The sequence below is a fragment of the Crocodylus siamensis genome, chromosome 6 (assembly GCF_052110815.1).
Source record: "Crocodylus siamensis isolate JL-2025a chromosome 6, ASM5211081v1, whole genome shotgun sequence".
Taxonomy (NCBI): Eukaryota; Metazoa; Chordata; order Crocodylia; family Crocodylidae; genus Crocodylus; species Crocodylus siamensis.
The window spans coordinates 1,186,587-1,203,079 of NC_143400.1; the positions used below are offsets into that span (position 1 = coordinate 1,186,587).

A 16,493-nucleotide genomic window follows, 5' to 3' on the forward strand; every position below is an offset into this window, starting at 1 on the left:
CACAGTGCATGAGCAGGCCCCAAGCTGGCTGTCACCCGAGAGAGTGCTGAGTTGATGAGTCTCAGGGAAAGGCATTTCTGTTGTTTGGGGATTAGGGGCAGGGATGGGGATGGGTGGAGCGCATGGGCAATACTGCTGGAAGAGCACGGGGATTGGGTTGCGACTAGGCGATGCGATTTGGGTAGCCTTTGGAGAATGAACAGAAGTGGCTTTAACTAGGAATTTATGCTTCTCCTTGTTTGGCAGTAAACAGCTCTGCGCACTTTCGAAAAGCCTTCTGTGAACTTAATTTCAGTAACAATTTCACAAGCACTGATGACACACTTCAAGCAATAGTAAGAGTGTTAATAGCAGATAAGGAGTAAACCTAACCACAAATTGCCAAGTTGCTAAACCCCCTCCCCCCAGCCATTAATCTTACAGGATAATCTGATTGCATAAGATGAGGGGAGAGCAGATGAGGGAACATTGCCTAACAAAGCCCACCACCACAGGGAGTACTATACAATCCCATCACCCCTGGTTGGACATGTATCCCCAGCTGCTTAACAATGAAAAAGGGACGTGCATTGAATACACAGTACTAAAAGTTAATAAGAAGTTAGAGAAGCATTACAGCTGGAGCACTGTCGACTGCCTGTGGACTGGAAATGTTAATAGGATGTCGCTCATCTTTGGGTACACTCATGCTTTAGGGATGAGAACCTGTTGCCACATGAGAGATGCCCCTATTGCCCCCCCCACTCCTCAGGGCTGCTCTGTACCCTCCTCCTCTTCATCCCTGAGGGGCACTGGTGCTCTCCTCTTGCGGATAGAGGAGGCGCAGCGCTCTTACGGAAGAGGACGCGCAGTGGGCTGCGATGGCCTCTTCTCACTGTTGCTCGCGGTAGTGTTGCCATCATCAAATCATGTTAAAAGCTGCTGTCTAAACCTTGCTGCCAGGTGACCAGCTCGCTTATGGAAATGCTCAACAATTTCTAGCAGGGAGTGCCCATGATGCTCATGTTTTTTTAAACTTCCCGCTGCCTGGGATGCTGGAGAAGGGCCAGGATGCCCCAGGACTGCAGGAGGTAGTCATCTGGGGTGTTTCAGTGCCACCCCTCATCCTTGCTGATGCGACTTATCCGCTCCTGCCCGGCAAGTGAGTGACCCACAAAAACAGACCTTCAGCTACCAGCTAAGCAAAAGCTGCGTGAGCACAGAGTGTGCCTTTGGGTGCCTGAAAGCCCATCGGAGGTTGCTGAGCTACAGGCTGGAGGTAGAGCCGGAGCACATGGCCGCTTTCATGGTGGCAGCCTGCGCGCCGCATCGTAGCTGTGAAACAAGGGGGGTTTCAGTGAGTCTTGGGCCCAAGAGTTGAGGGGAGCAAGGAAAGCTGCGAGGTGTAGACAAAGACCCGCAGAACAAGGAGGGCAAAGACATTCACACATTCATGTGCAAACGGTTTTGGGGTGGGGGGAGGTATGGAAAGGGGAGAGGATATCCTGGCTGTGGGAGGGAGGGGTGCTGCGGTTGCAGGACATGGGGGATGTGTCTGGGGTGGGTGGGGGTGCTGCGTCCTGCAGGTGCCTGAAGAAGAAAAGACTTTTAACAGAAGACCATGGGGGTGGGTGAGGGGGAGTGGAGAGGACTGTAGGCACTGAAGAAAAAATTGGTAAGTCTCCCTGGACGGCCCAAGCTTGAAGGCAAAGTTATAAAGCAAAAGGTGTAAAATATATTTTAAAAAATTATTTAAAATAATTTTAAAATAAGCCACTGGCCACCTCAGCAGTCCCCAAAGCGATGGGGAGCGGGGGGGGGGGGGAAGTGGGTACCATGCAGATTTGTCAGGGAAAGCACCCGGAGAGAGCACCTGACAAGGAATAGCTGGGTAAATGGAAGAACATTTGGGAGGGTGGGGAGCAGGGTAAGCATAAGCCACTCCAAAAAATAAACCAGGAGCTAAATCCTTTCCTAAACCGTCCCCTGCTGTAATTCAGTACTAGGAGGTCAAGAGGGTAAAATCGCCAGAAGGTGTCCTCTGGCGTCCTTCACTAGTAACAGCACATGAGCCACGCCTGAGTCTTAAACGTGTTGCGTAACGCAAAGGTGACGTCACTCGTGGTTGTACACTGCGAGAGTGAAATCGTCCCAGGCAATATCCCTAGCTGGAGGACCCCAATAACGTGTGCAAGCACCCGCAGTGTCCCTACAGCTGCCAGGGACTTGCAGGGCATCTGCAGTGTAATTTGCAGGTATGGTTGTGCGTGCAGTGGGTGTTCTAGCACGCCGGGTGTAGCTGCAGAGCCCAGCATGAATCAGGCTTCTGCTGACATCATTAAATAAAGCGTTCAGAGAAACTGTTTTGTGGTTGTCCTCCCCGTGTCACTGTGTTGCCAGCTGGGTGTGCTAGGGTGTGCTGGGGGCTTGAAGATCAGGGCGACCCCGGTCTCTTTTGGGGATCGGTCCGTGTCTGTGGTGTCCATGCCCACTTCTGCATTATTGGGGAGCATGCGGTGTGCGGGGCACCCTGACCCCCATAGCGCTGGTATACATGTACCAGGCAGTTACAGGGGCACTCACCTCCAGAGTGTCCTATGTCGGGCGCTGCCTGGATGCTTGAGTAAGGTTGTCCCAGCAGGGACGCCTTGCTAGGAACTACCACTGCTCTTGTAGCAAGTGGGACACCAAACTTGTAGTCCAGTCTTGTCCCCAGCAGGGGGATTCAAGATTCAAAAATTGATTGGAGAGCCCAGTAAAACCGCAGCCCAGGGATTGGCTGGTGGCTCCCCTTAAACCCGGGTGTATCCCCACTCGGGGGGTGGTGGAAAGAGACGTGCACACAGTGAAGAGGGCTGGGTAGAGCCTGCAGCGTGGTCCCATCACTCAGGTGTCTGCTGAAAACTTCATGAGTGGCTGGAGGCCAGTGGCACACCTGAGGGTCGAGCAGGAGAGAGCAAACCCCTAGAACGAGCCCTTGGAGTTTGTGAGCTGGCGTCACAAATCCCTTTGGGTGGAGGCATAGCCCCAGGGAGCCCCAGGGAGCAGCACGCCGATTCCCCGCTGGGCTTGGAAACCTGGGCTCAGTAAGAGTGGGATAAACCCCTGTGAAAACGGCCACAGAAAGGACTGTGTGGAACCGCGTCAGCTTGGGGAAAGAGACGCCAGCAAGGGAAAGTCCCCAGGACACCTGTGTGGGCTCAGAGCCAGGGAGGCTCGGCCCGAGGGGAAGCCTCGGTGTGCAAGTGGCTGAAGGGTAAGTGAGAGCAGAGGTGCTGTCTGGCTTGCCTGCGGCGGTGCGATCTTTTTTTCTGTGTGCAATTGTGTAAATAGCTGTGTGGGCTTGGAGAGGCAGAGAAGTGTGCGCGGAGGTGCGCGGGGAAGAATCTGTGTTTTGCAGTGGTCTGGAGAGAGAACAACCTCTGGAGGCTGCGAGGCACCTGGGCCTACTGGGGATAGCCCAGGACAGGTGGAGCCCTCAAAACACATGATGAGAGGAGTGCGCTTTTGCCCCTCCCTCCATCCTTTGGGCAGAAGTCAGAGTGAATGGCTTTTAGCTGCGAACTATTAATCAGGGGATTAATATAACGAGTATTTATCGTAGCGTATGTTATTAGTTTTGTATCCATCAGCTTGATCATCTCTTACGTGTAAGTAATTATTAACTGCTCTTTCTGTATAAACTCACCCACGCTGCATTTTACATAGAGCCCAGAGCGGGCCAAGCCAACTGAGAGGGTCCAAGAGCGCAGAGGAGAGCCTGCCTGCGGGACCGGGAGTCTGATGGTGCAAGTGTATACACTGTTACATCAATGAGAGAGAACATCCATGAGGCTTCAGGTGCGGTGTAGGGAAGGTGAACGTGCTGCACAGTTTGTCCTTAAGACTCTTAGTGCCCCACAGGGTCCTAGTCAGGCTGATCAGGATTTTCCGCAGGAAAGGCCCAGTGGGAACTTACTGGAATTAGGGCTCACTCTAAGGCATTTGGGAGCACCTCTGTAGCAACCTATAATATTTAAAAACAAGACATGGCAGGCCAGTAATCTAGGGCGAACAGCATTTGAGTTTGAGCCAGGCAGGAGCAGCAAGGCCACTACAGGAGGTCAGGGACACCCCTGTGGCAATCAGCCTGTCACAGCAATAATAGTGGGGAGTGGGGAGAGAAGGACCCACTTATTGGGAGGTCGCTGCTCCCCATGACCCGAGGTTGACGGTCCACCCCCTGCAAAAAGCACTGCCGACACTGCTGACGGCACCTGTGGGCAGTCACCGCTCACCACTCCTCCTCCATTCACCACCAACGCCATCTGTGGGCATTCCCCAATTGGCAATGCCTGCTCCAGCCACTGCCCGTGGTTGGTTGGTCAGCGCTCGCCATCCCCTCCCCGCCACTGCCACCCCTGCTGCAGCCACCTGCTGGAGCTCGCCACTCGCTGCCCCCCTGCTCCCACCGCCAACACCGCCGCCAGCACCTGTGGGAGCTCACCGTGGCCCACCTGCCTCCAGGGACATACTGAGTTCATAACTGTGTCCCTGCACTTTCCATCGAACCGTCCCTGGAGGTGTTTGTGGAGGGGCTGAACAGCCACTGGTGGGGGACGACCTAAGCACAGCAATGCCTGTGCTCTGCTGTGGGGGTGTCCCAGGCTTCTGGGTTTTCCTGGTTCCCCCCGTCCTTGCTACTGCACACATCAGCAGTTTTTAGCCTCTCCGAGAGGGGCTGGTGCTGGCTGCAGCGCAGGCTGGGGATGGGGCTGGGCTGGGCCAATGCTGCTGCTGCCACCAACCCTGCAGGGTCCTGGCTGGAGGGTCTTGCCCCTGTGCTTGATGCTGCACTGGGGGCAGGAAGGGATTTCCCCCCTGCTCAGATTGGCACGAACTTGGGGTTGTGGGGAGGGGCACAGACTCTGCCTGGGGTCTCTGCAGCACCTCTGTACCCCCTGGCAGAAGTAGTGTGTTGCCCTCTGTGGCTCCCCTGGTTTCCTGGGGGCAGGAGCGGGTGTGATGCCTGATGTGGTATCGGGGCTGACGGTCGTGTTGCTCAGAGGTTCGACACTGGACTTTTGTCGGCTGGTTTGGAGGGGGCTGATCCTGCCTCAGACCGAGGCTGGACTAGATGCGACTAGATGCGAAGATTCAGGACGTGAAAGGGATGCTCCAAACCGTGATCCAGCCCACCCATTACTACCCCATGGTCCTATCGATGTGGGTACTAATGATGTGGCCAGGAGAAGTCCTGATCGCCGGGTGGAGGACTACCACGCTCTGGGGTGCGTGCTGAAGGTGGCTTTCTCTTCTATCCCATCAGTGAGTGGACGTGGAAGACAGCATGCAATGTGCATCGCGGAGACCAACTGGCGGCTGCAGGAATGGTGTCTCAAGGCAGGCCTTGGCTTCCTCAACCATGACTGGCACATCACGACGAGAGACATGCTCGGGTGGGACAGGCTCCACCTCTCCCCTAAAGGTAAGCGTGTGTTCTCTTCTGGGTTGGCGGACCTCCTCCGGCGGGCTTTAAACTCGGCTCGTCGGGGGAAGGGGAAGACGAGGGTGGAGGAATCATCGGACTGCCAGACCAAGCAACGCCCACCAGTACAGCCCAGGCTAGACCGACGAGAGAAAGGCATGCCCAGGTAAGCGACAGGGGCCAGGGCAATGCTGTGATTAGGGGGCCAGCGCACACATCCACAGGAGGCCTCAAGTGCCTCTGCACAAACGCTCGTAGTATGGGAAACGAGCAGGAGGAACTCACCCTCCTGCCGGCTGACCCCAGCCTGGACATAGTGGGGCTGACTGAAACGTGGTGGGACCCAAGGCATGACTGGGCGGTGAATGTCAAGGGCTATGGGCTGTACAGGAGGGACAGGACGGGGAGGAAAGGTGGGGGCGTGGCGCTCTATATTAAGGAGGAATACCCATCCTCCTCAATTAACAACGAATCAGAGGAGGGGGACTCTGAAGTGCTTTGGGATAGATTACAAGGCAGTCGAGGGGAAAGAGACTTAACGGCGGGGGTCTACTACAGACCTGCCAACCACGGGGAAGAGCTCGACCAGGAATCCTTGGGTCAGCTGACAGAGGTGGTGAAGGCTAAGGATGTGGCCTGCACCTGTCCTGTAGGTATCCGCCTTAGGACCCTGGAGGAACGGGTGCGGGGGCTCCTGGAGGAGGTCAGCAGGCTGAGGGGAATCCGTGAGGCAGAGGAGGAAATTGATAGGTATTTTCTTTCTCTGCAGGGTGGTACGACTGAGGAGAGGGCAGCCCGGGATGAGCCCTCCACTGCTGAGTGGCAGACGGTCTCCCGCGCCAGGGCTATTAACCATGTTGCGGCACCAGTTCCTCCTGTCCATCTGGAGAACAGATATGAGGCCCTGGCAGCCCTGGAGGAGGAGGGAGCAGTGGAAGATACCAGGGAGGAGACTCTGCGCACACAATGTCCTGTGCGGGCGGCGGGAGTCAAGAGGCCTAAGAAGAGGAAGCGTCGCGTCATCGTGATTGGTGACTCCATCCTGAGAGGTACGGAGGGCCCCATCTGTCGCCAGGATCCCTCAGCACGTGAGGTCTACTGCCTGCCCGGAGCAAAGATTCAGGATGTGAAGGGGATGCTCCAGTCCATCATCCAGCCCACCGATTATTACCCCATGGTCCTTGTCCATGTGGGTACTAACGATGCGGCCAGGAGAGCCCCTGATCGCCTGATGGAGGACTACCATGCTCTGGGAGGCGTGCTGAGGGAGATGGGCGCACAGGCGGTCTTCTCTTCCATCCTGCCAGTGAGCGGTCGAGGCAGACGTCACGAGATATGCATAGCGGAGACCAACTGGAGGCTACAGGAATGGTGCTTCGAGGCGGGCTTTGGCTTCCTCAGCCATGACCGGCACATCGTGATGAGGGACATGCTGGGATGGGATGGGCTCCACCTTTCCCCTAAAGGTAAGCGTGTGTTCTCTTCCAGGTTGGTGAACCTCCTTCGGCGGGCTTTAAACTAGGCTCGTCGGGGGAGGGGGAAGATGAGGGCGGAGGAGACGATGAACTACCAGGCCCAGCAACAGCCAGCGAGCCCAGACCAATGGTCAAAAGGGAGAAACAGGTAAGCGATGGGTCGTCACGGGGGACCTGAACTTCCCGGACATCTGCTGGGAGGAGCAGTCAGCCACTAGGGCTCTACAGGAACTGGCCGAGGTCATTGCGGGACCCCTGGCGCGGCTCTACGAGCACTCGTGGTGCTCTGGTGAGGTGCCGCAGGACTGGAAGAGGGCCAATGTGGTCCCTATTTTCAAAAAGGGAAAAAAAGAGGACCCGGGAAATTACAGGCCAGTTAGTCTTACCTCAATCCCGGGTAAGCTCTTTGAAAAAATTATCCTGGCACACATCCAGGAGGGCCTTGCGGGGGAATGTATGCTCAGGGGCAACCAACATGGGTTCATCAGTGGCAGGTCTTGTCAGACCAACCTGGTGGCCTTTTACGATCAGGTCACCAAATCATTAGACGCAGGGGTTGCTGTGGATGTAGTCTTTCTGGACTTCCGGAAGGCTTTCGACACTGTCTCTCACCCTGTCCTCATCAAAAAGCTGGGAGACTGTGGTGTCGATGCCCACACGGTCAAATGGGTCGCCAACTGGCTGGAGGGCCGCACCCAGAGGGTGGTGGTGGATGGGTTCTTCTCGACCTGGAGGGATGTGGGCAGTGGGGTTCCGCAGGGCTCGGTCCTCGGGCCCGCACTGTTCAACATCTTCATCAGTGACTTGGATGAGGGGGTAGAAAGCACCCTGTTCAAGTTTGCTGATGACACTAAGATGTGGGGGGATGTGGGTGCACTAGAAGGGTGCAATAGGCTACAAGCTGACCTTGACAGGTTGCAACGGTGGGCGGATGAGAATAGGATGGGGTTTAACACTGATAAGTGCAAGGTGTTGCACATGGGGAGGAAGAACCGGCACCACACTTACAGGTTGGGGAACTCCCCTCTTGCCAGCACGGAGACGGAAAAGGATCTTGGAGTCGTCATCGACTCCACGATGAACATGGGCCGGCAGTGTGGGGACGCGGTCAGGAAGGCCAACCGTACCCTGTCATGCATCCACAGAGGCATCTCGAGCAGGTCCAGGGAGGTGATCCTCCCCCTCTATGCGGCACTGGTCAGGCCGCAGCTGGAGGTCTGACCGCTCACGTAGGTCCCTAGCGCAAGGTGGCAAAGGCCGGCAGCAAGGCAGCAGCCCTGGACGTCAGGCGGGCGACTTCAATGCGCTAAGGGGAATAGTCGGGGAAGCACTGAGGTCCCGGAGGGGAGGGCAGCCGGGTGTCCAAGGAGAGTGGTCGCTCCTCAAGGAGACGATCCTCCCAGCCCAAAGGGAGGTAATCCCAACGAGGATCAAAGGGAGCAGGAGGGTGCAAAAGCCCCCGTGGCTCACCAAAAGCATCTGGGAAGGTCTCCTAGCTAAAAGGGAGGCGCACACCCGATGGCAGGGAGGGGCCATCCCCAGGGAGGACTACACTGTGGTTGCTCGGGGCTGCGGGGGGGTCAGGAAGGCCAAGGCGGAGATGGGACTGGGACGAGCTTCCTGGATTAAGGACAACAAGAAGTCCTTTCTTAAATACCTAGGGGGCAAAAAGAAGGCCCCGGGTAATGTGGAGCCCCTGCAGGACACGCTAGGGAGTTTGGTCGTCACACCAGATGACAACGCCAACATATTTAACGATTTCTTTGCCTCCATCTTCCTTAGCAGGGACCGGAACAGCCACCTCCTTGCTGGGCCCCCCTCGGGCCCCAGGGGAGGCGCCCCCAGGCCCGGGGTCAGTGAGGAGCTAGTCAGGGAGCGTCTGGCGGGACTGGACGTGTTCAAGTCAGCCGGCCCGGACCATCTCCACCCCCGAGTGCTGAGGGAATTGGCTGTGGTCATTGCGGGACCCCCGGCACGGCTGTACGAGCACTCGTGGGGCTCTGGGGTGGGGCCAGAGGCCTGGAAGAGGCCAACGTGGTTCCCATCTTCAAAAAGGGTAAGAAGGAGGACCCGGGAACCATAGGCCAGTTAGTCTTACTTCGATCCTAGGGAAGCTGTTAAAGAAAATTGTGCTGGCACTGTGACAGAAAGCCACCTTGGTTTCTCCCCAAAATCTCTGCCCTGTGACAGTGTGATTAAATCTCTGTGCTGTGACCATTTCATTAGGATGGGCCCAGCCCTAACCCTCTCTCTTTAGCTAACCTGAGCTGGCTGCAGTCCTGAGGGAGGGGGGACCTGCTCCCTCTGCCCACGGGACTGGTGTCGGCCACCTGGGTGAGGGGCGTCTACCTGGGGGGCTGGAGTCTGCCCGGCAACGAGTGATGTATTTCAAATTTCAAAGAGCTGGCCTCCCCTGGACCAGGTGAATGAGGTCAGAGGGGCTATAGAAGTTGAACTGCCCAGGAGGCGGGGGCTGCAGCCATGTGGGGGACTCAGAGGGGCTTTATCATCTGAAACTGGCTCTCTCCCCCAAAACTCACGAGCTAGAAACGGCCTGCCTCCAGAGGGGATTTCACCGGCCTCTGGAAGATGCGTGTGAGTAAGCGACTCGAGATCTGGGTAGATCTCTAGCTGGCAGTAAGTCAGATGCGGGATCAAAAGGCTCCTCAGCCAGACTGTTTGCTCTTTAGGATTTCTAGGATATTGCTCAATCTTGTACCCTAGTTTCACCCTCCCCCTGTAACCAATAAAGTCCTCTTTTGTGACCGGTGTGGGAGACTTGTTGAGGGGTGGGTCTAAATTATGCCTAAGAGACCCCTTAGGTCTGCAGACTAAGGGAGACTCTACTTTTGCCCCCCTGACTTGGGGAAGTGCCCCAAGCGCCTGTACTGGGTCGAGTACCCGCAGGACTTTAGGCCTGTGTTTCCCCGAGGACACAGGGCCGAGACAGTCCCTTCTCGGGGTGGTGGCAGCTACGTTACCCCCAGGCTAGCGAGTGTGCTCTGGGAAGGGGTCGGCCGGACGTGAGGCGCCCCCGAGGAGGCGCTCGCAGCCTGGCAGGTGGGCGGGCGCAGGGAGTGGGCAGCTCAACGCAGGAGCGCCCCCTACTGGCCCGCCGCAGGCACACCTCCATGAGGGGCCAGGGGGGAGATTATGCTTAGGGGCAACCAACATGGGTTCATCAGGGGCAGGTCCTGTCAGACCAACCTGGCGGCCTTCTACGATCAGATCACCAGATCATTCGATGCAGGGGGAGCAGTGGACATCGTCTTCCTGGACTTTCTTGAGGCCTCGACACTGTTCCTCACCCCGTTCGCATTAAGAAACTGGGGGCTGTGGTGTCGACCCCCGCACAGTCAGATGGGTCACAAATTGGCTGGAGGGCCGCACCCAGAGAGCGGTGGTGGACGGGTCACGTTCGACCTGGGGGGATGTGGGCAGTGGGGCCCCCAGGGCTCGGTCCTCAGGCCCGCACTGTTCAACATCTTGATCAGTGACTTGGACGAGGGGGTAAAAAGCACCTGGTCAAATTTGCTGATGACACTAAGATGTGGGGAGAAGTGGGCACGCCGGAGGAGAGGGACAGGCTGCAATTGGACCTAGACAGGTTACAGGGGTGGGCGGATGAGAGCAGGATGGGATTCAACACTGACGAGTGCAAGGTGCTGCACCTGGGGAGGAACAACCGGCCCCATACCTACAGGCTGGGGATCTCCCTTCTCATCAGGGCAGAGGCAGAGAAGGATCTTGGAGTCATCATTGATGCCAAGATGAACATGGGCCGGCAGTGTGGGGACGCGGTCAGGAAGGCCGACTACACCTTGTCCTGCATCCACAGATGCATCTCGAGCAGGGCCAGGGAGGTGATCCTCCCCCTCTGTGCGGCACTGGTCAGGCCGCAGCTGGAGCACTGCGTCCAGCTCTGGGCGCCGCACTTCAGGAGGGATGTGGACAGCGTGGAGAGGGTCCAGAGGAGGCCACTCGTATGATCAGGGGGCAGCAGGGCAGGCCCTACGAGGAGAGGCGATGGGACCTGAACCTGTTCAGCCTCCAAAAGAGAAGGCGGAGGGGGGATCTAGTGGCCTGTTACAAACTAGTCAGGGGGGATCAGCGGGCACTGGGGGAGTCCCTGTTCCTCCGAGCACCGCCAGGAGTGACCAGGAATAATGGTCACAAGCTGGCAGAGGGTAGGTTTAGGCTAGATATCAGGAGGCGCGACTTCCCGGTCAGGGCGGCTAGGGTCTGGAACCAGCTTCCAGGAGAAGTGGTGCTGGCTCCTACCCTGGGGGGGGCTTTAAGAGGAGGCTGGATGAACACCTTGCTGGGGTCGTTTGACCCCAGGACTCTTTCCTGCCATGGCAGGGGGTCGGACTAGATGATCTACTCAGGTCCCTTCCGACCCTAGAAACTATGAAACTATGACTTCTGCAGCTCCCTACCAGCCCCACTGCTCTCCAATAGCCCCCAACTCAGCTCCCCCACAACTCCCACCTGCACCTGTCAATTCCCCCTGACCCCCGGACAGAGTCTCCCCAGTGCCAGGGGAAAGGTCTGTGGATTACCAGTGCCACATATTTGTACAGCAAAGGAGCGAAGAGACATGGGCATAGGTAGGTTAGAGCCCAGAGGCTACTTTATTGGTAGTGCTCCACCTCCATCAGCAGATCCCTGCAGGATCCCCAGTGCAGGGTCCCCGTTACTGGGGTTTTCTGTGTTCTGGGACAACCTAGAAGAGCTCAATCTTCTCAATCTCCACCTTGGCCTGGACCTTCAGGACCTTCACTCTAGTCAGGAGAATGCGGTGATAGAAGTCCCCGAACGCCTTACCGTTCACAACAACCTGGGAGAGAGCAAGGCGCGCATGAGGCCATAGGTCTGACGCAGACCCTGGGTGGGCGGGGAAGGGATGTTTTGGGTGGGGGAAGCTCTTCCGGTCCCTGCTTGGGGTGTGGAGGCAGGGGATTTGTCTCCAGGGCTGCGCAGAGTAGACAGCTTTAGGGGTGTTGCGCAGCCTCGGCTTCTGCTGGACAGAGGCAGGGCAGGGGGCGGGCACACATGCACACACATGCATGCACACTCATATGCATACATAGATGGCTGCACACATACACAGCCATCTGCCTACAACTCCCCCACTCACCCCCACACCTGTACACACGCAGGCCACCCCTCCACGCTTCTCCCCATCCCACCATCTGGGCTCAACTCTCAGCCCAGGCCCTGGTGCCTCTGCCCCCCTGGGCTCTGGGCTTCTTGGCTTGCCCCTGGCCTGGACCCACCAGCCCTTCCTGTGGGCTCCCGCCTCATCTCCCCACAGTGCCCCCTGCAATGCCCTCCCCACCCAGCCTGGGGGACCCGATGGCCCACGGGACCCCGGTACCTCAAAGTGCTCGTCAGTGATGTGGAACTCCAGCTGGAAGGAGGCCCCGTGCTTGAACGGGTTCCCCGCCATCACCTGCTCACTCTGCCAGCCGTGGTCCTGGAAGCTGTTGAACACCACAGAGTCCTGGCTGAAGCGGGGGTTGAAGTGAAAGGCTATGTCGCAGTCGGGATCCTCCGCACAGCTGAAGTTCACAGCGAACCTGGGAGAGTAGGCAGAAGGCGAGACCTGTGAGACCCCGAGTCCTGGACCCCAACCCTCAACCGGAGCGTAAACCGGGCAGGCAGCTTGACAGAGGTCTGTCGCACCACCAAGGCTGTGGACCCAAGTGACCACGGGGCTGCTGTTCATCGAGTCCCAGGACACGAGAGCCAGGAGGCGCCCGCTGAAATGAGTAGGTGACAGGTGTAAGCGTAACAGGAGAGAGGACTTTTTTGAAGCAACGCCGTCGTTCCCTGGTGGAAGTCGTGGCCACAAGAGCTGGCGGAGGCAGAGCGCGGAGCCAGGATCAGTGCGATCCCGGGTAAGTGCCTGGGGGACGGATCTATTCGTGGGTGTTGAACAGGACGGCCGGAGAGATTTCCTTGGGTACCTCTAGATCCGTCCATTGTAGACCCCAGGGCGGGTGCTGCGTAGGGGCGGATCGCTGTATAGAGATTCCCGGCCCGGTGCTCTCTCTGTATCGCATCCACACCTGCCGCGAGCAGAGAGGGACCCTGGCCTGGATGGGCCGCGGGTCTGACCCACTCTGGCCTGGTCACGTCCAGATGTAGACATGCGTCTCAAAGCGTTACCAATCCTGGAGTCCTAGAAACCCTAAAGCAGTGGGGCCACAGCTAGTCCAGCTCCCTGCCTGAGGTGTGATCAGCCCCGTCCAAACCCCCTATAAAATCCCGAGCCCTGACACAATTACACTTAACGTGTCACAAGTCATGACCTGACCACACGTTCCTGGGAGAAGCCAGGAGTAAGTAAGAAAGTCGCCATGCAAAATTGCACAGAAGGACTTGGTGGCTTGCAGGGGGCTTGCGGTCAGCGCTTCCAGTCTCTGGAGAGTGGGCAAACCGGTCACCTGCTCGGGAGTCCCAGGCGGGGGAGCGCGGGCCAGCAGTGTGAGGAGGGAGACCCCCTTCGGCCAAGGGGCGGGGTCCCGGCGACCCCCGTGCCCAGCACTTCCAGGAGCCAGGACACAAGTGGGCTGTGGGCTGGCCACCAGGCCGGGGTGGGGGGAGATGGTGGGGAGGCCCCAGAGACAGGGCGAGCAGGACCCGGGCTGTGGGCCAGCCAAGAAGCCCAGAGGCTCTGCTGCAGCCCAGCACGGGGACCTGGGCTTGGATTTGTGCTGAGCCGGGCGACGCAGAGACTTGCTGCCGTGTCCCATGGAGGGGCAGAGTGCGTGTGCAAGTGCATGTGCTGGTGTGAGCGCGCTTAATTTAGGGGCCCTGCTGTAGCGGTCGGCCCCCACCACCCGAACACCCCACCCCACCCCACCACTACGGTGAGATGGGATCTGATGCCAGATCTGGACATATCTGGATGCCCGGGTGGGACTCCTACGTGTCCAGTCGCTTACCTCTGGCAGTCGCTCGGCACAGAGCCCCAGATTCTCACCCCCGAAGAAGGGCGAAAACTGTCGTGAAAAGCCAGGGAGCAGGGGGCAGTCTGAGAAGGAGGAAAAGAGGCAAGCTCAGGAGATGCTCCCCGGGGCCATGGGCAGAGCCCCCGGCCAGGGAGGAGGGGCTGGTACTCACCAACCCTGTGACAGCCTTGAGAGCCATGGTCGCTGCACGTCTCCCTCTGCCTGACCGAGTCGGCTGGGATCCGGCAGCAAAGACAGCCCCTTATATACCAAGCTGGTCCCTGGAAAGGGGAACCCCACCCTCTGCCGAGTCATCTCGGGACACCTCTTCCTTCCTCCTCCTCCTCCGACAGGAACACGGGTACAGGATCGCCCCGCACCTCGACACGGGCTCTTGTCCTATATGAGCTGCCCTGGCCCGGCCCAGACCCTCCTGGCCAGTCTCCCACGTCCCAGGGTGCCAGCGAGTGAGGCTGGATGGGATAGGGAGGGGGTCCTCTCCTCCCCCAGACACATCTAGCTGAGCTCTCAGTGCCTGCGAGCTCCCTCCCTTCTCTCCAGACGGGGGGAAACAACCGTCCTGGTCTCGGTGTCACACTGCCAGCTTGCTGGTTTCATGCCGGATCCCTGGTCATTTCTGGTGAGAGACAGCCAGGAGTCATCCCCCAGGACGGTCTCCTCCCCACTTAGGAGAGGGTAAACCCCCATCCTGTCCCCCCTCCAGTGCCTCTACCCTAACCCCGACCAGGCCTGGCCTCGTTTCTCTCCCCCATAGCACCGGTCCCCCTCGCTGCCCTTCTCTGCACCTCCCCCAGCTCTTCTCCATCCTTTAGGAGGTGCGGGGAGCAGAGCTGGGTGCAGTATTCAGGGTAGGGATGCACCGCGAGTTAACTAAGGGGCATCCCGAGACTTTCCACTTTGTTCCCTGTTCTCTTCTTACTCATCCCTAAAATTTTCTTTTTGCTTTTTTTTGTGGGCAGTGGAGCTGCTGCCAGGCAGGAAAGGTGCGCTGACTCAGGGGGGCACAGGGGAAGATGTGGGGCCAGAAGAGCCCTTGGCAGCCTTCTGTCTTCCCTCCAGAGCAAAATGATACCAGGGATGTGGCACCAGGAGGGGACAAGTGTGAGGAAAGAGAACTTCTCCCTCTGGCACCTTTGCCTCCCTTTCTGTCTCAGCCCGTCCTGCAAAGCGTAAGTTAAGTGCAGTCACATGAGCTCAGGGGAGGAAATGGCTGATGGCGAAGGATTGGTGGCACCTTCAAGACACTCCAGAAGGCAAGATTTTGTCTGAGGAATGTGAATAAGGCATGTGCTTTTAACTCTAATGACAACTGGACGAGTGACGCATCTCCTCACTACTTCTGGCCTGGTTTTGTTGAGTCTCTGCACCTTCTGATCTCCGCAAGCAAATCCGTGCACAATCGAACCGTCATATCGGCTTTGCCTTTGATCTGACACCGAACGCGCTAGCACCAGCCGCTCTCCCACGGGTGTAAAGCTCATGGTATCTGTCTCATTGGAGAAAAATCACATGCTATGTTCATTTCCTGGTGGCACCATTGTTACACAAATTGCCAATTGTTCAAATCACAAGTGAGACTTTATAAAGGGGGATAAGGCAAGGTGCCGCGTTTGTTGATGACATGAATTAGACATAGAGGTTCGGGCACACCATTCATACAAACACACACAAATCATCATACACATCATTACACACAGGCATACACATACACAGAACAACCATATCAGCCACACACACACCAGATATCATTACCAGCAACAGTCAATATCAGCCCAGCGTGGCCAACACGGGGTTACTGAGCAGATGATGATGATTTGAAGACAGCAGATTTGAAGATAACAGGTGGAGCAAGGTGAACAGATGCATCTGTGCTCCGATGAAACAGCAGTGGAGAAAGAGACTCACACAACATGGCATTTTCAGTGTATTTTTTTTAAAGAAATTGGCATCCTTTGTTTCAGTGCTTTGGGGTTTCTTCATACCCAGCTTCTGTTTTTGCGGTTGTTCTTCTTTTGTTTTCAGCTTATCTCAGCCTTGCAGTGTTCTTGCTGCCCACCCAGCAGGATGGGTGCATTCCTTTTCCTCGTTATCTTCTTTGTGCCCTAAGCCTAAAAGGGATTCTTTAGCCATTCATTAATTTGTTTAGTGGCTGGTAACTTACATTTGGCACCGTGTTGCTTACACAAAGAGTTTCATAGTTTCATAGTTTCTAGGGTCAGAAGGGACCGGAGCAGATCATCAAGTCCGACCCCCTGCCATGGCAGGAAAGAGTACTAGGGTCCACCAACCCTGGCTAGGTGATTATCTAGCCTCCTTCTGAAGACCCCCAGTGAAGGAGCAAGCAGCACTTCCCTAGGAAGTTGGTTCCAGACCCTAGCCAACCTGACTGTGAAGTAGCGCCTCCTGATGTCTAGTCTGAACCTACTCCCAGTCAACTTATGGCCATTATTCCTAGTTACTCCTGGTAGTGCTCAGGGGAAGAGGGTCTCTCCCATTTCCTGCTGGTCCCCCTTGGTAAGTTTATAGACAGCCACCAGATCCCCTCTCAGCCTTCTCTTGTGAAGGCTGAACAGGTTCAGGTCCTGTAACCTC

The 16,493-nt window shown here is 57.1% G+C and overlaps 1 protein-coding gene and 1 long non-coding RNA gene across 3 annotated transcripts; one reads left to right on the forward strand and one right to left on the reverse strand.

The window, feature by feature from the left end:
- Positions 1 to 2,811: 2,811 nt before the first annotated feature.
- On the forward strand, positions 2,812 to 12,367 carry LOC149860344 (uncharacterized). 2 transcript variants are annotated; one of them, XR_016443200.1, is made up of 3 exons: positions 2,812 to 3,235; positions 3,688 to 3,819; positions 12,239 to 12,367. It is a non-coding gene; the product is annotated as an uncharacterized LOC149860344 (long non-coding RNA). The 2 variants fall into 2 exon arrangements; XR_016443199.1 differs by lacking the exon at positions 12,239 to 12,367 and adding an exon at positions 5,288 to 6,061.
- Positions 11,533 to 14,183, reverse strand: LOC149860345 (galectin-7-like). The gene is made up of 4 exons (XM_090054199.1): positions 14,053 to 14,183; positions 13,875 to 13,963; positions 12,302 to 12,503; positions 11,533 to 11,761 (listed from the first exon to the last, which is right to left on the reverse strand). Exons 1-4 carry the CDS (start codon positions 14,077 to 14,079, stop codon positions 11,648 to 11,650), a joined length of 432 nt encoding a protein of 143 aa, XP_089910325.1. The 5' UTR covers positions 14,080 to 14,183; the 3' UTR covers positions 11,533 to 11,647.
- Between the last annotated feature and the right edge of the window lie 2,310 nt (positions 14,184 to 16,493).

Bases quoted from the DNA above. Each gene is read 5' to 3' on its own strand.
- LOC149860345 (XM_090054199.1), bottom strand. From the start codon at position 14,079: ATGGCTCTCAAGGCTGTCACAGGGTTG. The intron at 13,964-14,052 runs GTGAGTACCAGC...CCTCCTTCTCAG, and splicing joins TCAAGGCTGTCACAGGGTTG to ACTGCCCCCTGCTCCCTGGC. The intron at 12,504-13,874 runs GTAAGCGACTGG...CTACTCTCCCAG, and splicing joins GTGCCGAGCGACTGCCAGAG to GTTCGCTGTGAACTTCAGCT.